The sequence below is a fragment of the Orbicella franksi genome, chromosome 13 (assembly GCF_964199315.1).
Source record: "Orbicella franksi chromosome 13, jaOrbFran1.1, whole genome shotgun sequence".
Taxonomy (NCBI): Eukaryota; Metazoa; Cnidaria; class Anthozoa; order Scleractinia; family Merulinidae; genus Orbicella; species Orbicella franksi.
Genome location: NC_138157.1, coordinates 20,594,375 through 20,616,421, shown reverse-complemented (window position 1 = coordinate 20,616,421; position 22,047 = coordinate 20,594,375). Strand labels below are relative to the sequence as shown.

The window sequence follows — 22,047 nt, the reverse complement described above, 5'->3', positions numbered from 1 at the left end:
TGAATTTCGGCAAATTCGAAATGGCGTCGACTAGGGATCCAGTCGTGGTGTGTGAACCCGGTGTGTAAACAACGTGAATTTGTAACTGACTTGGACAACTGACTTAATAGCTATTAAGTCAGTTGTCCTTCGGATCTTATCTTTCCGGTCAGGGTGTGGGCATAATTAGTCATGTCTGATTTGTCTTCATTGATTCACCTCGTGACTTGACCGTTCTTCATCGAATAAAGGAGAACAGGGACTGAAAGCAATGCGGTGTGGCTTCACCTCTGCTGCCTGTGCAACAGAAGTTTGCATGGCAATAACGGCCTCTCGTCCTATTTTCAAGGTAAAAAGGCAAATGCTTTCACAGGCGCGCTTTGCTTTTCTCCTTACCATATCCTGAGTACCGTGTTCTCGAAACGCAGTGGACGAGGGAATTTCTCTTGTTTGTTGCACCAGCATAACTTCAATGTCTTTGCAATTAGAATGTTTGAATGTTTAGGCATTGCCTGTAGACATGTTAGAATGAAGAGTAAGAGATTTTATCCCCTTATAGGACTTTTTCCCAAGGTCAGTAACCCTCTCAAGTTATTTTTAGAAATGGTCACGTGAAAAAAAATCCGCGTTAGTTCTAGAGCCTCCTTTGATTTCCGAAACGGGGGAGAAGAGAGGGACATATAATCGAGAGGGATTTCCTTTCTTTCCTATATGGTGGATTAGTAACTCTATTGCCTTCGTCCTCTCTTGATGCAGATTATTAAAGCTAATAGGTATAACAGGTGTAAAGCACAATATGAATACAACAGTGCTAAAGGCTATGTTTATTTGATCGTGTATCTGTCTACAAGAGTACGACTTTTTAAAAACTAACTTTTAACTGAAATATACTGCTAATTTTCTTAAATTCTTACTGATCGGAAATAAACCTTACAACTACTCAATAGCTTACAGTAAATGATCTTCTCTCACTACGTTTTTGATCCACAAAGACCTGGTAAATCTCAATTTATACCACTTCAGTTTGACACAGTTTAGTCACCCGAAAGTTGGACTAAGCCCCAAAGTAGAGACCCTTGGAAAAGGTTCTACAAGTAGGATTAGACGGCTTAAGCGGGGAGCAATGAAGTGTCGTCACTTGCGGAACTTCACAGTATATGACCAAGATTTCATCGCTAAACCTGAGTATCCTTGAAAAAGGACCCATTAATTAAATACAGTAGCATTGAATTTGACTAAACCACCGGCCTAATTAAAAACAAAACAAAACAACGAGTTACTTAATATTATTTGCAAGAAAAGCTATCAATATATTCCTTAACTTCTAGATGAAACAAGTCTCTGTTTTCTCTTTACCGCTTTACAACAAATTTAGGCAAGCATTGTATGGGAGCAAAAACCCTGATCATCTCGAGAAAAGTGTTTTGGTTGAAATAGAAATTCTCAAAAGGTTAATGATACAAAGAGTACGAAGATCAGAAAGAAGAATTTTGAAACAGACGGCTTGGAAATATAAAAGGGCAAAATCTCTACAAAACTAGTCGCTCTTGGAAGACCAATGCTTAAATCACGAGTTTTGCGCCAACCACAAAAAATACGCCTCCTGTATTTTAATTAGCAAATATTCACCGAAGTGGAGGTAAATATTGGTGGATATTTACTGAGCCACGAAGACCATGATCACTTTCACCGACACTCAGATGAATAATTGTTTTTCATAATAAAACTGGACAACAAAGCCGTTTTACAGATCGGTCACCGGGTTATCAAAACGGCTGAAAAACCATACCCTTCGGGGCCGCACATATCTATATAGCCCATACAAGGGAGCAACCCCCCTGAATACTCGCCCTCGTGTCGTATGACCGCTCATGGAAAACTAGCTCATGTAGTCCAGTTGTTAAATAGAAACCTGGAGTTGCGAGTCTTATTCTTACTGCAAATAGTTTTCTTTGATCAGAATACCTTTATGGATTCAGATTAACACACTTAACTTATAATTAGGTTATGTCAACACATTTCAATTACATTTACTTCAGTTTACTAGCTTGTAAATTGACTCAGTGAACTAGATATGTATAGAGCATTTTCACTCACGTCGTAGCAGCCACGCAAATTTATTGGAACAAAAGAAAGTTTTTACGTAAGAAAAGAGTTCAACTCCCACAGGATTGGTTTGGTACACCAACATGGCCGCCGTTTCATTGTTATTGAACACCAGTATGGCTGCCGTGACGTTACGTGAAAACGCTATATATTGGTGGTTCGCGGACGCTGCGCGACATATGTAACCAGGAAGATTATGTGACGTCAGATCGTCGACTTCTTTACCAACTTTATCCTAAGTGTTCCCACGTCTTCCAAATGTAAAACGACCTCTGTGCATTTGAACAACGGGAGGACGCTATGGACGTTTCCTCCTATCTTACTTAACACAAGTCTAAAATTAATTACTTCGTCAGCAGTTCTAACCATGACTCAGCGTTACTGAGAAAACAACTTGATAAAGGGATATAATATCTAACTTTCACTCAACAAGTACAGCAACACAAAGATAAGAACCACACTGGTCAAGGACTATGTTGGATTACATCTTTCCACTGTATTTCAAGAAGTGCACAACAGCATCACCGATGAACACAAACATGGAGATGAATCCAAAAGCCTTAAGAGAGAGAAAAGTGTCTTGTATTAAAAAATGGAAAAAAAATTACAAATAGAGACTAGAGAAGAAGATGGGAGGAAACCTGGGAACGAGTAACAGGCCGTTGCAGTTCTCTCCCAAGTCCCATTTCATCTATTTTTAATTGGTTATTTTTCTGGCCTTTGCGAACACTTCTTAGGGACCGTTCATTTTTTAAGGGATAGGGGGGGCCGGTGGGATTTGGGGGGGGGGGCCACGCGAAAAAAATGGCTTCAAAGGGGGGGCCACCCCAAAAAATATGAAGGAAAAGGGGGGGTCAAGCGAAAAAAAAGCGATGAAAAAGTGGTATGAAGTTTTCATAAATTGATGAGAAATTCTCTTGCGTTTTTCATGAAATATAAACATCTTTAATAGTCTGAAACAGTTTCAAAGTAAGAAGAAAAATTCTTAGCAACGTTTATATCAATAAAACTAACTACAAATAACAGCGCTTCAACAGTAACAGGTTTTTGATTGGTGAAATGTTGTTCTAGCGACTATTTAACTGCTGAGATCGTTTTCTTACTTTTAGTTGCCAAACAAAACTACCACAAAAATTTCGTGCTATACGGTACTTTGTAATGCCTTAATATAGTTCTGAATAAAACTCTTAAAAACATTGCTCGTAGCACATTCAACGCAGTGGAGAAATCAGTGGAGTACAGATCACTGAAATAAGGTGTCTCCTTCCTCTTCCTCCTCGGCATTCTCTTCTTCCTCCTCGACATTCTCCTCTTCCTCTTCGTCGTTCTCGTCCTCCTCTTCATCATCATCTTCCTCTTCACTCGTATCATCCGTGCGATAATCTTCAGGATGCAGGATGCAGTACACCCTGTTCCTAACTTCCGGCTCAAGATTGGTGAGCATCCTGCTTCCTGCCGCATTGCTAAAATAGTTTGTTTGCAGTAGGTAAGCGATTAATTTTGCATCCCGTTTAAACAGCATTGTTGCCACAGCTTCAACGTTTATGCACGCTTCAGGGATTGTCATGGAAGGGGGATAAAGAAGACAATTTGGAAGCTCTTTGTCAAGGGGATTTGCAACGCAGATGTGATACACGCGACGAATGTTGTTTTCTACCCGTTTGCGTTTTCTGTTGTTTGATTTCCGGCGGTTTTCTTTTAATTTTCTTTTCCTTGATACATAGTTTCCTTGAAGGCCCTTGAAGGTCCGTTCAAAGGTCTTCTTCTTTTCTTCGAGGGTTTCTATTTCCCGTGAAACCTTTAACTGCTTCGCCTCAACGCTAGCGATGTGCTTCACATTGAAATCGTGGTGGAATTTCTCGCCATGCTTCAGAGTAATGCCATTGGCCTGGAACAGCGTGGAGTCATGATCTTTCAGATTTTTTAACAGACCATTCAGTTTCTCAAAGGCCTCTTTTTGTTTTGTTATAGCGTAGTTCAATTTTCGTCCATCACTAAGCTTTAACTGGTAGTCAGGTTTTAACAACTCTCCTGATCTCTCTGAGAAAGCGTCTATGCCTTGAAAAGCGGCCTCTTCTGACATCAAAAAATCGAATTGCCTTGATCGTTCAGCAGTAAATCGCTTTTTTAAGGATTCATCGCTTTCACCATCCTTTCGCATCTTTGAGAGAGCTTCCTTCATGATGGACATGTAATACAGTGATCTTTTGCCTTTTGGATTTGCAATGAAACCGAGACTTGTTTTCTGAAGACCCTTTGGGATGGCTGTATCATCAGAGGATGAAGAGCTTATTACCTGCAAGAAAAATAGGCATTCAAATTATGATGCCATTTAAAATACGGTAACAGTTGTAATTAACGTTTATAGTGTCAAAAACTCATGAGACTCTCGTGGTGTGGTGTTTTAGGATTATACCATATTAAAAGACATTTAGTAGTAGGAAAATATATGAAAGCTTCTGATGAAATGCATGCGGCATGCACATCAGTGTAGGAATCACATAGCACGTGAATATATAAACAATAAGGTAACATGTAACTTACAGTACCGTCTTGTACAGCTTCAATGGTTGCTTGCTGTAGTAAGAATTGTTTCTTTATATGGCTTTGGAAAGTTCCTTTGGAATGCCATTTGCTCCAGCAAGGGTCACAGAATTCTAAAAAGAAAACAAAAACTTTTTAGACATCCGTTTTTGTGGTGAGCATTTTTATACTCGTAGTTTATAACACCCGTGATAAACAGGGTGCGACGAACACATCAAAGCAGACAAATGCTTTTGCAAGACACATATAAAAAGTCTTTGATGAACAGATGAATCATGAAAGTATTTTTTAGCTTCTCCGGCATTTCTTATTGCACACTTCCGCAAGACCTTGGATTCCGGACCAACTAACGTAAACTGTCTGGCAGTGCCCCCGGGGGGTGAGGATGAGTACTTACTCATGTCACAGCTCCCACAGAGTAGAATGGAGATTGCGTTACTACAAGACTGGCACGTGCACGACTGGAGTGCTTGAACTTTATGCTCCTTCAGTGCTCCCTGTGAATATTCAGAAGAAAACAACAAATTGGTGAAGTGACACGATACTGACTGGCGGAAAAATGTTCTACGTGAAAGAAATGCCAGGCTAAAACGTATTCAGGAGACGGCTATCATTGATCAAACGTGTCTGCAACGTATAGGCTGTAAACCAACAACGACAAAAACAGAATTACCTTCGAGTGGAACACCCCATTGCAGGATTCACAATACTTCAGCTGGCACTCGCCGCAGTAAAAGGTGGACTGCTCCTTTTCACACTGATCACAGATTCTGTGAATCGAAAATTGCTTATTTATAGCTACAGATATTAAAGTACAAAACAATAGAATATCAAATTCAAACAAAACGAAATACCTCCAATCCATTCTCGTGATACTTTGATCTTTCAGTGTCCTGTCCGAGGCCGAGGTTACCTTTTTACCAAGCGAGTTCAGACTGCCACGAAAGTTCCGAAAAGGTCAAACCGGAAGTGTCATGGTATATTTCTATTTTTAAATATAAAAGAAACAAACAGATCTCTTTGTCTATTGTTCCATCTATTGTTCCTGTCCCCAAGGCCGCGTTCCCATTGTCCAGCAGAATAGGCGCAGGACATTTTGTGTCCCCATACATGAAGTACCTATCCCTGTTGGAAATCCAAAATGGCGGATAAACACGAGGGTTCCGATGATTTCCAAGTTGAAAAAGGGAGATCATGGACACACAGACGATCGGAGATTCGAAAGTGCAGTCAAATTAGAGAAAATGTAAGGATGTCTTTGCAACCACTCGATGTTTTCGAGGTCGCCAACCGCCTTGCTGGTATTGTAGGGGATAAAAAAAATTCGCTCGTTCGACAGGATCGAAAAGTGGTCGGACTGATCCATGTGCTTGATGAGCTTACAGCAGTTGACGACTCAAGTTCCGGAAAATTTAAAGGAATCTTGCATTTTCAAGAAGCATATGACCTGTTTTGCGGCGCATTTGAAGCGGAATTGCACGTTCCGGACCGAAGCAACTTCAGAGATGAACTACTCTCCGCGGAAATTGGACTACCTGTGACTTTATTTACGTGGAATAATAGCAGCTACATTGTCCTTAACCCAGAAAGGTGGAACATTGTAAGGTTGATAGATTTTTTTTGTGGGAAAAGTAATGACAGCAAATCAAGCAACAGGTTCGATTTGGACGCAGAATCGTTGCATGCCATCTTGGACTCGATGGAAACAGAGTATGATAAATCAGTTTTGCGCGCCATTTTTGCTGCTACTTCTTCACGCTCTGAGCTCTACGGTTTAGGCCTGAAACCCGATGCTGCTATTAAAAATTTGAAAAGAGTGCTTGCAGTATCAGAGGAGGTGGAAAATGCAGTAAGTGCTGGAAAAGATATGACCGTCTTGGCGTTGAAAGAGAGAATAACAAAGCGAGAGAATGAAATGGCAGAATTAAACTCTTCAATTGAGAAGCTACGTGACATTCGTGCTGACAGTAGGCACATTAAAACAATGGAAGAAAAGGTGACAGTATGCAGTGAAAACCTTAAAAGTCTACAAGACATCCTTGAATGCAAAGACAAGTATTCTGAACAAAAGTTCAATGCAGCTGCTCGAAGAAGGGCACAAAATCTAGTAAATGAAAACAGACTGAGAAACAGAAAAGCTGGTGCTGGGGCAAAGAGAAAGCTTGATGATATTGACGAGGAGCTAATAGCAAAAGCTATTGAACAGAAGACAACAGTGCATGGAAGAAGACATGACATGGTACTGTACTACCATAAGCGAGTGAAGAGAGACGACTTGCTAAACATTGCAAACTATAACCTTCTGGAGCGTGGAAAACAAATGATCAAGTCTGCAACAACAGTGTACAACCGTGCAAAGCCAAAGAGGATGAGATCACTGCAAGCTAACAAGCACATAGGTAATTTGGTATTATTTTGTATTGTCTTCATCAACTACATAAAAATAACAAGTTAAAATGTCAAATAGCGTACTAAATTACAGCATGCTGTGTGACAAAATTTATATTGACAAAATATTCAAATCCCATTTGCAGAATAAACCTTGTTGAATGATGGTTCTGAAGTACAGATCATTTTTTGTCTTCTTTTAGAGTTTTATACAGACATTTATTTCAAGGCCTGCTGTTTTCTATTTTGGTACATAGGCGATAATATAAATACACACATATATAAAGATAATAATTATGAACTTTACTTTTGAGTGGTGAAATATTGTCCTTATAAAGTGGAGGAAATTTAAGTTTAACTTCAATCTTTACATGTACATGTAGGAAGGGGACTGTTTTGTTCCAAGAAGCCTCCAAAGACAGAGGAATCAGAGAACCTGTTGACCCACCATCAGCGGAAACTAGTAGATCTTGCAAAGCACCACCTCTTTGGAGACCCTGAAGAACACCACAAATATGCTGTCAATATTAGTGCTGATGACAAAGCTTACATCCGTCCAGAAACATCAGGTAATATTGTTTATGTTTTAGGTTCAATATTTCTTTGGCTGTCAGAGTCCCTGGAGCTTGCTAAATATGAAGATGAATTTGACATGTTTTTAATTAGAACATTTTTGGTTTAATATATGCTCTATTTCCTTTTTCTCTATACTAAGTTGGGATGGATGGAACCAAGCACCAGTCCTTGTTTCAGCCTACAGAAGAAAGTGGTTTGAGTACTAGAACTCTTCCCAGCCATGACTTTTGTGATGCTCGTTTGTATGTGACACCCTCAGCATACCGGTTCATGTCCCATCAAGTGAAAGAAGTGGATGGTAAGTTGCATAATTACTTTAATATTTTATTACAAGGAACTTTAGGAGCGCTTCATACATGTAAATCAGCACTTTGTAGTGAATACAAGAGGCTGTAGCAAAAGAGTAATTTGAATTGTCTTTTTTAAGAACTTTTACAGATCAAGTCAGCAAAGCATGAACACTGGAATTCTTTCTGGAATGCTTACGTCTATGTTGTTTTTCTTACTCTATATAGGCAAGGAGAGAATGATTCTTAAAGATGACCATTCAGTGGTGACTGTCCGCCCGAAACACTACGTTGGAAGTAGTGGGAGTGTCTGGGCGTCAGAAAAAGTGTTTGCGTTGGGAACACCCACATTTGTATGAAATTGAGGGCTCACCATTTGATCCTTTACTGCATAAATTCACAGCGATGGTGCGGGATCATCTGGTCTATTTCAGTGACAGCACTGAAAAAGGAGATGTGAGCTGTGTAACACAACACAATGATTGCCAGTTCCGTGCTTATGAACAATCGCGAGTAGAACATGCAGTATCAGGAATCGTTACAGCAACTGTAAACTGGAATCAGTTCAAAAGTAAATTAAATCCAGAGCAAATTGCCACTGGGAATGAAATTGCCGATTGTATTGATGCTTTAAAGTCAGAATTTGAAATACTTAAATCAAGTTTGTTGAGTTTGACAACTACCAAAGAAGCATTATGGCAGAAGTATAAACATGCCATTGAAAAGTGCAAGTGGTTAATCCATGAGATGAAAACAAGAGGATTGCCAGTTAGTGTCTGCCCACGTGTTTTGCTGCACACTGATAAAGGTCCTGGAGTGTCAGTCACTAACTATGAAGTAAAATTTAGAGATGCTGAAATAGTTAGACTTTATGATGTGGACTGGCAGATGAGAGTTCACTATGCTGTCAATGATCCCTGCCCAGCTGAAAGGACCAATGCTTGCATAGGTACATGCATTAAATGACCATTATTTATAGGTGTGAACAGAGTAGTAAATATTTTTCTTTTTTCAAATTACAACTTAGTACAGTGTACAGTGTATGACTTAAAAATGTGCTGTGACTATTGCAGTGCCTTACACGACATCTACAACTATTGGTGGATACATTTATTTCCCTTCATAAAGAAAAATATGTCTCAATTTTATTGTTTCCCTGTTATTGGTAGTTATATTGTCAACAATAAGAATTGCTGTATAAATTGTACTCATCCATTTTATCATCACCCAACTTACTTTAATGTCTTTAAATTCTTTTAACATTGACAGGTGATGCTCTTGCAGATGGTGGGTCCCTTCCCTTTAAACATTTTGATCCATTTGAAGGAGTCAATCAGGATGATCTTGAAAAGGTACTTTTCAGTTGTGAATTCTTTAACTATAAATGAATATTGCTTCTTTGAGGCCACTGAAATATTGAAATTTTATAATATGAAAAAGTATGAGTTTTTAAATAGATTTTTAAATAAATTTTTAACTGATGGTACATGTACATGTAATTCTCTGTAAACACCTGTAGATTTCAACTGAAGAGTTACATAGCCGTGAGGAACAGGCTGTCGAACAGAATGTTTGGCACTGCTGTCAAGAAGTGTGTGATCGCATTGATGAAGCACCAGGGCCACATGGATACATGTCAGCCCATGTGACACCCAGACCAGGTAACCAAGCAAACAAAATGTGCATTTTTTTTTTTTGCTTTTTTTTTTTATTCAAAATGTGCATATTGAACATTGAATTCATTTGGACATGCCACAGATGCTAAAGCTATTTGATCTTAATAATATGTTTTGTAATAATTAATTTGCAACATTTGAAACATTCAAAACTGTTTGTTTAATGTGATGTGTGCTTATTAAATGTACTGCATGGTATTATAATGAAAACATTACCAGAATATCGATAGATGTGTAGATTGAATATACTTTAATAGTAAGTCTATGTTTAACTTTTAAACTGTATTAAATTTGCTATGGTAAAATGGCTCTGTTCTTTGATATCCATAGATTTCCAGTTCTTTCAAAACACATCTTACTTGGTACAGTACCACAATGCAGGAACGAGGAAAGACTGTGTTCCAGGCCATAGTTACTTCCACAAGATAGAGCGGTTCATGAGTGAACATTATGAAGAGGGTGAGAACTACAGGGAGTTTCTGAAGTTTTCATGTCAAGGAGAGGTAGGTCGAGTTTGTTCTTTTTGTTCTGAATGGGCTGGACCACCCATGGGAAGATGTCCTAAACCATATCCTGACCATTCTTGCCTTCCGGAGTACCACTACCTTCCTTACCAGCAGACTTCAAATGAAGGGCGTGAGGTAGATGATTGGCAACCAAGAGTGCAGTTAAAGAAACAGCATGCCAGTGGTACAGTGGTTTTAACTGACCCTGAGAGCGTTGCTGCATTTGCGGACAAGTTCATTGTCAAGGCAAAGTTTGTTGTCGATCATCTTCACCATCTTGAAGTGATGGAGTTTAAAAGGAAGAAGAGAATGGAGGAAAAGGCAAGGGAAAGTAGAGAGATAAAAGAAAAGTCATATGAGGATTATCCTTGGGCTGATCTATGTGAGGATGCAGCCAAGCTGAGAAAGCTCCGTGTGCCAGAATTAGATAAATATCTAAAGCACCATGGACTGAAGCAGCATTTCAAGAGCAGCAAGGATGAAAAAGTGAAGGCCATTGTAAGACATTCATGTTTGCATCCGATGGGGAATCCTCTCAGAACTGGTCAAACTGGTGTGAGAGAACAAAATGACAACAGGGGTGATAGCAGTGAAGCAAGTGATCGTATGAATGAAGAGTACGAGAGTGATGACACTGACCCTGAGGAAGATGACTCCAATGATGTCATCCTGGCATTCATTGCTGCAGACGAGGAAGATGGAGACGAGCGGCCAGTTAAAACACGCTCAGGACGAGCAATAACTAGAAAATCTGAAATTGACTTTTCATTCTTTTGAGAAGTTTAGATGAGCAAAACAGCTTTCTTTATAGATTTGTAAATATTCACTTGTCAAGTGAAATGTAACAGTTAATATGACATCAAGATATGTGTAGTGCCATTTGAACGTATTAATCTATAAAATACCAGATGTAACTTTTTTTCGAGGTGGCCAAGTTGGGGGGGGGGGGTCATCCCAAAAAAAATTCCTTTTGAGGGGGGGTCATGCGAAAAAATTGGCAAGCTGGGGGGGGGGTCATTCAATTTCCCACTGACACTTCCCCAAATCCCACCAGCCCCCCCTATCCCTTAAAAAATGAACGGTCCCTTACAAGAACAGTTCAGAAAAGTGGATAGTCACATCTGTTTTTAACCGGTTCTCTTCTTATTATCTCAAGTTGATGACGCCGTAACCTGCAAGCAGAGGTCCCTTCGACATGTTCGATCTTTCTTGGAAGATTGAAGGGCCAGACCTCTACGACACCGTGGGTCGCGCGCGGGCAAAACTGAATCCACTTTGGGCTTATTGCAGGAATTTCTATATTTCACTCTTGTCCCGTTTGCAACTTGTTCCCTGCTGTGTACCAACCTTAGTTTTATTATATTTGAAAATGAATGCTTACCGCGGCAGCTCGTAACTTGTCAATCGAAAAACCAAATGATGGCAATATCTTCAAGTCCTCGGCATCGTCAGCGATCAGAGAAGAACTGATCAGAAGAAGAAATGCAACTACAACAGCAAATATCAAGACCTAGAACGAATGAAAAAACGGAAATATTGATTCAAATAGCTGCTATCAAAAGCAGATTTTTTGGCTGAAAATGTTTGTGTCGTGTCCCTGTATTTTTGTCACTAATATAATAAATAGAAGCATTCAACTGGCATGCAAGTTATGATTACACTGTCAGAAAAAAGCCTGTGAAAAAAAGAAAAAAGGAAAAGAAACTAGGAAATTAAGAATTTCTATATGCTCTGATGAGGTATGTAATAGAACTTAGACTTCAACCTATTGGTTACATTATTCTGCACAAACTGAATGCCATTAGTCAGTATCACGCGCAAAATGGTGTCAAACCCTCAAACCAGTTTTTCCTGATTGTTTGAGCAATGTGACGGGGCGGCATAAATCAAGAGACTTACCGGAATATTCCAGTCAATATTGAGATTGATCTTTGAGATGATATTGAAGGCGAACAGGACAAACACCGCCATTACAAGGATCCATGACGTAATGGTGACGAAGAGAAAAAAACTCATTCGTCCCCGGTTTCCATAATACGGCATGTCGGCCCCCAAAGCAAATGCTATCATCAGCGTGAACTGAAAAGTTTAACAGTAAAAGAACTATGTCTTAAAAACGTCTCAAGCGGCATATACACAACTCGGTTATGACAAAACTAAGTTGAGGAAACGATATGTACCGGATTTGGCAAATCCGTTGAAACACAAGTTTTTCGTAATCTTGTCATCCAATCAAAAGCCGAAAATTCATGCCTCGTGTTGCTTAACAACTTCAGTGGCGAAATAGGCCAGTTTGCTAATACAAATATTTCCTTGTTCCCTTGTGGGGGCAAGAAGTTATCACTCAGCAAAAAATGGCCTCATTAATTCGTTAATTAGATCAAATTTTGCCCCCACAAGGGACTGGAGCTAGCATTAGCAAAATGATGTATTGAACCCAGAGACAGTTTTCTGTTTTTGGTTTTCGTGATGCACAAAATTACTTCCAGCTCGAGCGATTTCAATATCAAAAATAGTTTTTTAATGCAGAAAAACACGTAATACTTGTTAAATCATATGATGAATACTCTGATTCCGTAAAATCGTTTGCCTCAGCAACTCCCCTTTGCTACCCTCATGTAGATAAGCTAGCAGTCAGAGAATGCTGCTAGCTGGAAGGACAGGTTTGTTCCCGTCCGTAGACGTTAGTCAGTAACTGTCTTGACGTAATCAAAAGTTTGTGGGCTACAAGGATATCTGTGATGTCTCCCAATGATCTCTGAGGTACAATCCTTGATGTAGGGTATAGTCACTGTCGTAACGGGGAAAACGTAGAAAAAAATTCGTCATCTCAGTCATCAACAACATTCCTCAGAAGACCTACCAGTACTAGAAAAAATATTCGTCTGCGGGCCCCTTTATTTTGAAGATAAAAGAAACTTACGAACTCAACGATCTTCAGGATTCCAGGAATTGACATTATATAGGCCATGGAGAGCCCTATCTCGCCCCCAGACCCTCCACCGCCAGATTTCTCCGCGGGGGCTGGATCGGATTGAGCTGTAGTTCCTTGGTTCTCAGGATCTGCCATCTTTGTAAAGAACTTCTAAATTCTCAAACTGAAGAAAAGGAGAAACTGTTATCAGTGCAAGAGGCCAATATACTCAACATTTCTGCTAGGGAGTGATCTCGACTACGTGAAAAATGTTTGCTCCGTTGTGATGAAAAAAAAAGATTAATTATTAAAAGATGATTGAGTTGCTCATCCGCTCTTTGACAAAGAATTGAAATTTTCAAAGAATTTCAAGTGAAATTTAACATCGTTACAACAGCATAACAAATAACCATAGTAACCATGGCTAACTGGCAGATGCCAATTAACTCTTAAACACATTGTTTTCACTACAAATACCAAGGTATGGAATGCTGAAAAACACACACGTAAGTCTAAGAATAAATAATTTGAATAACACTCCGAAACCGCGTCCTGTTTAAAGCCTTTGTTAGATCGTCTACTTTTAATCGGTAAAAATCGGTTGCAGAAGTGCTCCAGAATAGAGTTGAATACCAACCTTAGAGTAGTGTAACGCATTCTTTTATTGGGTTTGATTAATTCTAATTAAGTTTGGTTGAATTTCTAACGTCGTAGAAGTATCAAGATATCCAGGTCTAAGAAGGTGAGTGGCTTCAATTCTCTTACAGATTCACAGAAGGAAAGAGAATGAGTTTTAAAAGACGAAACGTAAATAGTCAGCAACCTAGCCCCGAAATATATACACTGTGACGTACATGTCCGTATTGGGAAAATATCGGTGGTGTTTTGCCGCAGGCGAGGTTCATAAATTTGCAGAAAAAGATATAATGACACCAAATATTTCCCATTTCAGCACGGACCGAGGAAGCTAGATCAGTAGAGTATTAACTTAAACGGCTGTTTCAAAATTCTATTACCAATAATTGGTGCGCCGGCCTCACGATTCATTCTCAGTAAACGAAACTAATTTTTGAGCGGTGCATCTTAGCGGTCCGTATTGTAAAATTCGGACTCCTTAAAGAACCAATCAGAATTTTCCTTTTCATCTTGGACCATTTTTTCAATTAATAAATAAATTTGATGCTATGGCTGTTTTCATAAGAATTGAGTCTTGAGCGGACAAATGCAGATGTACGAACTTAGAAACGTGCAGTGGTCACAATACTTTTTCGGCATAACGTATCTTTTTTATCATCGGGTTAAGCTAGAAAATTGTGGTGTTTGTCCGCTTTATCATGAAACCAGACCTACACCTACTAACCTATATGGTTGCCAGGTAACGTCCACGGGCTACGAACCTGGGGCCTGTTTTTCGAAAGCCCCGCAAACTTTCGAGCCCGAAAAGCCATTTTTCTTAATCGGTATTCAAAGACAGAGAGCCGGTGTATACACCTGAAACTTCTTGTACCGAATGGAACCTCTGTTTATATTAAGAATATGTGAATAAAACAGCTCTGTAATCATAAGGTTTGAGATTTTGCTACGGCTTTCTGGGTGCGAAACCTTTTCGGGACCTTCGAGGAACGGGCACCTGGTAAGGTTTTCTTAACCAAACCATTACTTTAGCTAGCTGTTCAGTTCCTCACAGGGGCTGCTTCGCGAAACTGGGATTAACCGGCGCGCTAATTTATTATACAACAATAGCAGGATGTTCTGAGTATTTAACTTCCGTGTAACCTAAGTTGATATTGCTCTCTTTTGAGTGAAACGTTAAGCGAGTTATTCGTGATAAGCGTCCGATATTATAATCCCGCTTAATTGAGCCGCCATACTATCGACTTCATAAAACAATAAAAAGTTGATCGATTATTTTAGTTTAGCTTGAGCTCCTGTCGGGGGAAAAGGTTTTGAAATGCACGTATTTTAGTTTCATAAACTAGTTTCAGCAAACCTATTGAGACACTGACGTGGGAGTTTACGTTTCTATTCATTAGCATTTTTGTCGTTTTTTTAAAAATACACCTACACGCGAAACCATTATTCTGACCGGAGCCGAACTTGGATGATGGCTTGGATATCAGTTGCTCTATATCGGGTTTTCGTTTAGAATTTTGTTTTCAAGCAGATTTTCGCAAATTGCTCGGTTTCTCATCTCCCTCCTCTCTAAAATTTGTCATGCCATATTCCAGTTGAAATTCGCTTGCTTAAGCGAATACTGAAGTGGATACACTCCAGACACTTGTTACAGAACGTAGCCAAAAGGTGGTATTTTTAATCATTACCATAATTCTCAGTCTAGGCTTTCTCAAACTGGATGGATTTTTTTCCAAGGCAACCACCGAATTGAGTTCCAGGCGTTACAAGATTGACGTGTCGAGTCACGCTACGTGAAGTTATTTCACTCTCTGGCCAGCTTAAGCGATGCCGCGTCAAACGAATTGCATAATTTAAATAAAATTACATTTTGAATAAGAAATGTAATAGAAGTTATAACGGCTAATTTAGAAGCTATAGGGGTTGTACTTCGAAGTAATCGACAGACACCAGTGTAAAGGCTTTTCAAATCAATATCGTATTCTTGTAGAGCGAAAACCTTTGTTCTTGATCAGTGAAGTGTATATCATTCGTTTTCTATGCCTAACTAACAATAGTGTGGATTTTAGTAGTTTGAGGTCTTTTTAAACTAAATCTTGATGTTTTGCGTCTTTTTGCATTTTGCGAATACAGCTGGTCTCGAATGTTTCGAAATAAAAAAAGAGAACGCGGTTTACAAGACTGAAAAATTTGACGCCGAACAAAATTAGTATACATAAACAACAGTAGTGTGTCTTCCTATCTAAGCATATTCAGTTAAAATTACGCTTTGAAAACTTATTTCTGATCTGCCCCCGTTTTGTTTGGCATCACAGTAATGATTAAGCTCACAATTTATTTTATAACTTACTTAACTTAAGAAAATTCACAGATGCAACTTAGTTGTTCGAAAATTGACTGCATTTTGGTGATCGCTGGCTTATTTCAAGTGTACTGCGAAGTTGCAGTTGATCGAGTGCAAGCGACGCTGCAACACTACTTTTAATACGACTAGCTTCTAAAGGCCTTCGTGTGGTTGCCACTACAAGCTGGGCAAGTGTGTCACCCGATGCTTGCACTGTGCGATATGGAAAACGAAGTATTGGTAAATCGAACAAACGAAAGGGCAAGATAAGTCAATCGACGAAAACCAACAAAGCGAGCAGACACGAATGCTTTGTTATTGTCGAAGACCTAAGCTTTTACAAAAAATAGTCCATAAAAAAACAGTCATTCTTACCTCAGCGAGCTTGGCGTAAGCTAGTGTTCTGTGGCAGGTTGCTCTCTCTCGGGGTTGAAGTCAACGGCCAGATGTCAGTTATACTTTTGATAACGCCGTCCGCGGTCGTTCGAAGTGAGAGTCAACGCCTACTTAATTTAAATTTTATACAACTGCTTAGTACACTGCTTAGTCGCTTAGAGATCATTCGACCGTGAAGCAGCAGATGAAAAACCGGCGAACTGTTGGTCGGTTCTTGTTTTGTAAAGGCGGCTGTTATCAACTTCTAGCGTGTAAATTTTGCATTAATTTTTCCTTTATTTATATTCATAAAACTGTAATGTCCGCAATTAAATAAGTCAAAGAAACGGACAGAATGCTTAAAATTAAAAACGTTGACAGCTGTTACATATGTAGTGCAAAACTTCCCAGTTTAAAATACACGAAACCTCTTACAAGTAAGTTATTTTTAAAAAATCATTTTTTTTTTTTTTACCACAAAGATGAAACATTTTAGAAATTTTCCAGTTTATTTAGTTGGTAGTTAATAAAGATTTTTTACGACGCTAAAATATTAACACCAAGCTGTAGTAAATTGACCACTTTTCAACCTCCCTTCCCACCTTTTTAGTTTTACGAATTTCGGTATTCGTGAAAATTCCGAGCAAGGAACTTTGTAAAAACAAATAGAGAGGCATTTTCATCACTTTCAATTGTTTATCTCGGATGGAAAAATGACAAAATCGGTTATTAATTGCCTCTCTCGGTAATTCAAACAAATGTGAGATTGATTGAAGTCAATGTGGAAAGATATTTTTGCAGTTCGTTTATTTTCGACCAATTTCGATGTACTTCGCTCCGAGGCTTAGGGGGATAAAACAAAAGAAATTACACCGAGGGCGATGGATGAATAATTAATGTATTTTTGTTCCATTCCCCTAAGCCTCGGAGCTAAGTCAGAATTTAAATATGTTTAAATTAGCCTATTTTTGAGGTAAGCGTCCCCAGTGCCAGGGCTCTTATGACGTAGGATTTCAAAATATAGGCAAGCAGGGCGTGCACAAACATTTTTCAATATAAGCTGACTGACATAATTTTTTTTCATTGAACTAGAACATCTCTAAGAGGAAGAAGTCCTAGTCGATTAAATGGACTGTGGCAATGTACCAGAATTAATCTCCAGACTATTTAAAGCTCTTACACTTTAATCTTTTGCCTTTTGGAAAACATTAATCTTAAAAACACACAGCACTTCAAAGAGATTTATAGCCATGACCTGAACATGCAACGCACCGTTCGGGGTTTTATAAGCTATCAAGAGTCATACTCTGTGAGATTCGAGTAATATTAAAAGGTCGCGGCCACGGTACCTCATGTCATGATCACCGATTTGGCTTAAATTTTGCATGTAGTCTTGCTTTGGGGTCCTAACTACGAAATAGATGTTTTAAAGTTCTGGCAAATTTTATTTGGTGGTTCTGAACATGGCCGGTTTCGGCCAGTTTGGGCAACCCTAAAAGCATGGAATCCGGAATCCGAAGGACGAAAGAGAAAATTCACTTCAGCAATGTTCAATAAATAAATATAGGAAATATTGTTGTTGTTGTTAATTTTCTTTGCTTTACTTCAACCACAAAATGCATGTAACTGTAAAAACATAACTAGTTTTGAACAACCCCCAGCTACACAGGCGGCCCGGTTGTGCGAAAGGTGGATAACCCCATCCATTGGATAAATCATTTTCCAGTCAGGGTTCAGCCGGTGATTGTTTCGGGTGGATAATTTGATGACCTTTGGCTGGCTTCGATTCTGGAACCCGTTTGTTGTTTTGAAATGGATAGCTCGAAGATTTGTGAGATGAGTAAATTTAATTATTTGCTAGAATTAGTTGAAGGGCAACCGAAAGATCCGATTCTGGGACTGCCACACATCCCTGAAGGCTATAATGAAGCCAATAAAATTCTTGAACTAACATTTGGAAAGAAGATTAAAGTCCACAAGGCCTGGGACTTGAGGAGCTAGTTGACAATCTGATGAAGTAATCGTAAAATCGTAATCTACAATCGTACAAGACAATCGTACTTCTGTTCCAAACGGTCACTTCTGAAGATGTATGTCGAAACATACGAAACGTCAAGTTAATGAATTTTGTTTTCCAAAATGCGTTTTATTGTCATGTTTGTCACCGCAGTTCGTGTGTTATTTCTTATTAAGCTACGATGGCTAAAGAAAAAGAGTATTAACGATATTGGTTCCAATTTGTTAGTAACAGAACCCGGGCTATCCAGGCCAAAGAGCATTCACAGTGGCATCATGTCCCTACTGCTGAAAACTCCAGTGATCAAGGAAGCCGTGGCGTGGCTCCTAGCAAAATGGGGGAGTTGTGGTTTCGAGGGCCAAAGTAGCTAAGTACTCAAGAAGAATGACCAGATCAACCTGAAGTGTCAGAGAATCCAGAAAATTATACGGATAGGGTCAAACATAAGCATTAAAAATCAGCTCCTAGTTAAAACAAAGGAAGAAACGAATGAGACCAGAGATACTCTTCTGACCAGGTATGAGGGTCACTGCATTCTTCAAGCGATTCATCAACAACTGTAGAAACCAGAAAAGAAGAAATTCAGAGACCCACTAATGACCGAAGAGCTCCAGGCAGCTGATAGGTTCTGGATCATTCAAGCACAGGCTACAGTGTCCAAGACAGACGTGGGGCTAATGGAGGATGAAGAAGGAATATTGAGATGTGCTTGCAGAGTTCTCCATTATCATCCAGTCTTTCTACCTCGAAACAGTAAGTTGGCTTCCTTTATGGTTCAGCAAGTCCATGAGCAGATGCTGCATGGGGAGTTTCATCAACCATGCGCTGTATGAGAGAAAAGTATTGAATACCAAAGCTGAGGTCGCCAACCAAGACAGTTATCGGCAACTATAACGTTTGCAAGCGTTAACCTCTCCAAGCCGAGATGCGATCTTACCAGCGTTCAGAACTGAACTGTCAAACCCTTTTGCTGTTACAGGAGTGGATTTCGCTGGTCCTGTGAACTACAAGATAAACAAGTCTACTACTTCATAGGCATACATCGCACTAATTACCTGTACCAGTACTCGTGCGGTGCATCTCAAGTTATGTCGTGACCTGTCTGCCCAAGAATTCCACAGAGCACTGAAGGAATTTGTTGCCAGGAGAGGCTGCCCTTAGATCATTGTGAGTGATAATGGAAAAATGTTTGTTGCCACTAGAAAATGGATATCCAAGCTGAAGAAAGACCAGCGTCTCGCAAACTATTTTAGGTGCTTTGGAAATAAAACGGAAGTTCAATTTAGCCCGCGCCCCATGGTGGGGAGGATTCTTTGAACGCCTTATTGGCATCATGAAGAGCCTGCTAACCTTCCAGGAACTAGAAGAAGTCTTGCTGGACGTTGAGATGACCATGAATAACAGGCCACTCATGTATCAAGGAAAGGAGTTTGAGAAACCAGTATTTACCCCAAATACCCTACTAATTCCTATCTTGGAGGAAGACCTGCAGAACATAGGAGAAGAGGATGTGACTAACCGCGTGAGATTCCTAGAGAAAAGCAAACAGCACCTACGAAAGAGGTTCACGAAAGAAAACGTTCACGCCCTTGAAGAAAGGCAACAGCGGTCTGGAGGAAAATAATGCTGAGAAGATACCAAACACAGGAGCAGCGGTGTGGTCAGAGAGTGACGCCAAGGACAAGGCATTGTGGAAGCTCGGACAAATAGTGAGCAAGATCACTGGCAAAGATGGGACGGTCGGCGGATTGAAGCAGAAACAGGGAAATGGGTACATAGTAGAGCGCCCCTTGTAGCTTGTGTACAACTTGGAAATTGGAGGTGAACATTTCAAGTGGAAACCGAACCCTGAGACTGAAGTGTTCGTCCGGAGAGTAGGACCAAACCGACGAGCCGAAGAGATTGCAAATGAACTTTTCCGGAAGCAAGTAAACATTCAGCTTTTCCACTCACCGAAGTTTCAGCCTTTGAAGTGCCTGCTATCCTGAAGAAATTCTTCTCGAAAGAGACCGCCATTTTGAACTGTACTTGGCAGCAAGGCCGTGTTTGTGTGACATCATTCCGTCCGACTCGAAATTGGCGGCAGGGAGAAAAACCTGCTACTGACTTTGCATCCTTCACAAGGTCGGCAAAATATATTTTTCCAAGCGATTATCAACTTCACTATCTTCACTTCTATCATTTTCGGAGTTTGGAGCATGTTTGGCTCAAAATAATACGGCTCAAGAGCAGCCATAACCCAGAGTGATAGTTTAAAGGCTTGCTGGAAGCCATTTGGACAAAATCTCTTGGACGAAATGACATCACGAAAACGCGGTCTGGCTGCTGAGTACTGTTCAAAATGGCGGCAACGATGTCGAATTTTGGTCTTCTTTGGAGACGAATTTCATAAGGAAAACCCGCACTTTAGAGGCTGAAACTTCGATGAGTGGCTAAACTTACCGAGGGGTTTTTATTAGAGTTTTCAAAAATATACGTTTTTTTTTTATGGACCTTCTCCTTTAAACGGGGGGAGGGTGTCCGAAATCGTATTATGCAAATTTTTAGGTCACGTGATATGTAACTCGAAGACCTTGTTGTTAATGGCGAAGACGCACTGAGCACTAAGTTGAAGGCGGTTTATTAAATCGAGGAAGTGTCAAACTTGTGAAATTTATTTGGTGTACCGGGTGAAACGTTCCCCATAAACATTCAGTTTAAGTTATCGCTATTACTCGTGGAAATGTTAGCAAATTTTGCTTCTAAACAGCCATTTACTATTTTATTTGTACTTGCAATATCGTTCGAATGATTTGTCGTAGAGGATCTGCTTTCACTTATAAAGAAACGCTCGAAACAAATCTTATTCCGTTTTGCAGTCTAAAGGGAACCGCGCTCTTTTAAAAATATCATGATTAAAATGCGTTACGCGCAATTTAAGCTGACGAAACTATATCTATTGAGGTGGCCAAACGGCAAAATAAGTCTAGAGGACATGGACAGTTGAATACAGATCTAATTTCTAAGTCAATGTACCGTACGCCGATGTCAATAATCTCGGCCTAAAGTAAACATGCAGACACGCTCGATGTCACGTATTGAACGCAGTTCACTATACATTATTTGAATTAGCTCAATACTTGACTCACCTTGTGCACATCGATAAGAGCTCTGAAGCACAATTCAAGGTTGGTGTTCCTTTCTGTTTTAATATCACGCGTCCCACTGGCACTAGTGATCATCAACCAGCACAACAAACAACCAGCGGAAATAGATCCTTTTATCATTGAGAGGGTAGGGGGTGGACGGGAGGGCAATATTCCGCAATAGAAAGGAGGAGGGAAGTAAAACGAACCAAAGAAGAATAACATTTCCAAACCCTAGCTTGCTACTGTTGGGATCTTGGAACAAATGCTAAAACAAACCTTCCTGAACCTTCAGGAGGGAAACAACTTTTGCCAAGCCGTTAAAGGCGACTGACAATTTTTTTATCAGAAAATACGTGACTGTCCTCAAAGAACAAATTGTCCGTCTCTTATCAGTGTATTGTTGTTTCCCTTGGGAGTCCCCACTATTTGATAGCATTTTAACAGTCTGCGATGATGAAAGCTGCGCGTTATTCTGAGCAAAAATTTGAAATTGCATTGGCTAGCGTAATTAAGGGCGTATCAAAAAAAGATAGTTTATCGATCCTTACTAACATTGAAACACTGTACTGAAGAA

General features: G+C 39.7%; 5 protein-coding genes across 6 annotated transcripts in view; 3 read left to right on the top strand and 2 right to left on the bottom strand.

The window, feature by feature from the left end:
• Nucleotides 1–22,047, top strand: part of LOC145465995 (thiamine-triphosphatase-like) — a 295,791-nt gene that overhangs the window by 192,030 nt on the left and 81,714 nt on the right. The window lies entirely within an intron of this gene.
• Nucleotides 787–21,536, bottom strand: LOC145466000 (plasmolipin-like). Of its 2 annotated transcripts, none has more exons than XM_081449793.1 (5): nt 21,474–21,536; nt 12,986–13,160; nt 11,962–12,141; nt 11,444–11,572; nt 787–2,644 (listed from the first exon to the last, which is right to left on the bottom strand). In XM_081449793.1, the coding sequence occupies exons 2-5, from the start codon at nt 13,130–13,132 to the stop codon at nt 2,567–2,569; spliced, it is 534 nt and encodes a 177-aa protein (XP_081305919.1). In that variant the 5' UTR covers nt 13,133–13,160; nt 21,474–21,536; the 3' UTR covers nt 787–2,566. The 2 variants fall into 2 exon arrangements, with proteins under 2 accessions (XP_081305919.1, XP_081305918.1); XM_081449792.1 differs by lacking the exon at nt 21,474–21,536 and adding an exon at nt 16,329–16,551.
• LOC145465979 (uncharacterized) lies at nt 3,134–5,501 on the bottom strand. The gene is made up of 4 exons (XM_081449755.1): nt 5,303–5,501; nt 5,027–5,126; nt 4,630–4,742; nt 3,134–4,381 (listed from the first exon to the last, which is right to left on the bottom strand). The coding sequence occupies exons 1-4, from the start codon at nt 5,492–5,494 to the stop codon at nt 3,329–3,331; spliced, it is 1,458 nt and encodes a 485-aa protein (XP_081305881.1). The 5' UTR covers nt 5,495–5,501; the 3' UTR covers nt 3,134–3,328.
• On the top strand, nt 5,771–8,239 carry LOC145465969 (uncharacterized). The gene is made up of 4 exons (XM_081449744.1): nt 5,771–7,028; nt 7,401–7,586; nt 7,733–7,891; nt 8,109–8,239. The coding sequence occupies exons 1-4, from the start codon at nt 5,771–5,773 to the stop codon at nt 8,237–8,239; spliced, it is 1,734 nt and encodes a 577-aa protein (XP_081305870.1).
• LOC145465970 (uncharacterized) lies at nt 8,286–11,435 on the top strand. Its single transcript, XM_081449745.1, has 4 exons — nt 8,286–8,829; nt 9,150–9,232; nt 9,400–9,541; nt 9,887–11,435. The coding sequence occupies exons 1-4, from the start codon at nt 8,286–8,288 to the stop codon at nt 10,837–10,839; spliced, it is 1,722 nt and encodes a 573-aa protein (XP_081305871.1). The 3' UTR covers nt 10,840–11,435.

Excerpts from the sequence above, each read along its gene's own strand:
- LOC145465979 (XM_081449755.1), bottom strand. The coding sequence starts at position 5,494 with ATGGATTGGAGGTATTTCGTTTTGTTTGAATTTGATATTCTATTGTTT. Across the intron at positions 4,743-5,026 it reads CTGTGGGAGCTGTGACATGA|AATTCTGTGACCCTTGCTGG; the intron begins GTAAGTACTCAT and ends TTTTCTTTTTAG. Across the intron at positions 4,382-4,629 it reads AAGCTGTACAAGACGGTACT|GTAATAAGCTCTTCATCCTC; the intron begins GTAAGTTACATG and ends TTTTTCTTGCAG.
- LOC145465969 (XM_081449744.1), top strand. The coding sequence starts at position 5,771 with ATGGCGGATAAACACGAGGGTTCCGATGATTTCCAAGTTGAAAAAGGG. Across the intron at positions 7,029-7,400 it reads GCAAGCTAACAAGCACATAG|GAAGGGGACTGTTTTGTTCC; the intron begins GTAATTTGGTAT and ends ATGTACATGTAG. Across the intron at positions 7,587-7,732 it reads CATCCGTCCAGAAACATCAG|TTGGGATGGATGGAACCAAG; the intron begins GTAATATTGTTT and ends CTCTATACTAAG.
- LOC145465970 (XM_081449745.1), top strand. The coding sequence starts at position 8,286 with ATGGTGCGGGATCATCTGGTCTATTTCAGTGACAGCACTGAAAAAGGA. Across the intron at positions 8,830-9,149 it reads AAGGACCAATGCTTGCATAG|GTGATGCTCTTGCAGATGGT; the intron begins GTACATGCATTA and ends TAACATTGACAG. Across the intron at positions 9,542-9,886 it reads CCATGTGACACCCAGACCAG|ATTTCCAGTTCTTTCAAAAC; the intron begins GTAACCAAGCAA and ends TGATATCCATAG.
- LOC145466000 (XM_081449793.1), bottom strand. The coding sequence starts at position 13,132 with ATGGCAGATCCTGAGAACCAAGGAACTACAGCTCAATCCGATCCAGCC. Across the intron at positions 11,573-11,961 it reads ATATTGACTGGAATATTCCG|GTCTTGATATTTGCTGTTGT; the intron begins GTAAGTCTCTTG and ends CATTCGTTCTAG. Across the intron at positions 2,645-11,443 it reads ACAAGTTACGAGCTGCCGCG|GCTTTTGGATTCATCTCCAT; the intron begins GTAAGCATTCAT and ends CTCTCTCTTAAG.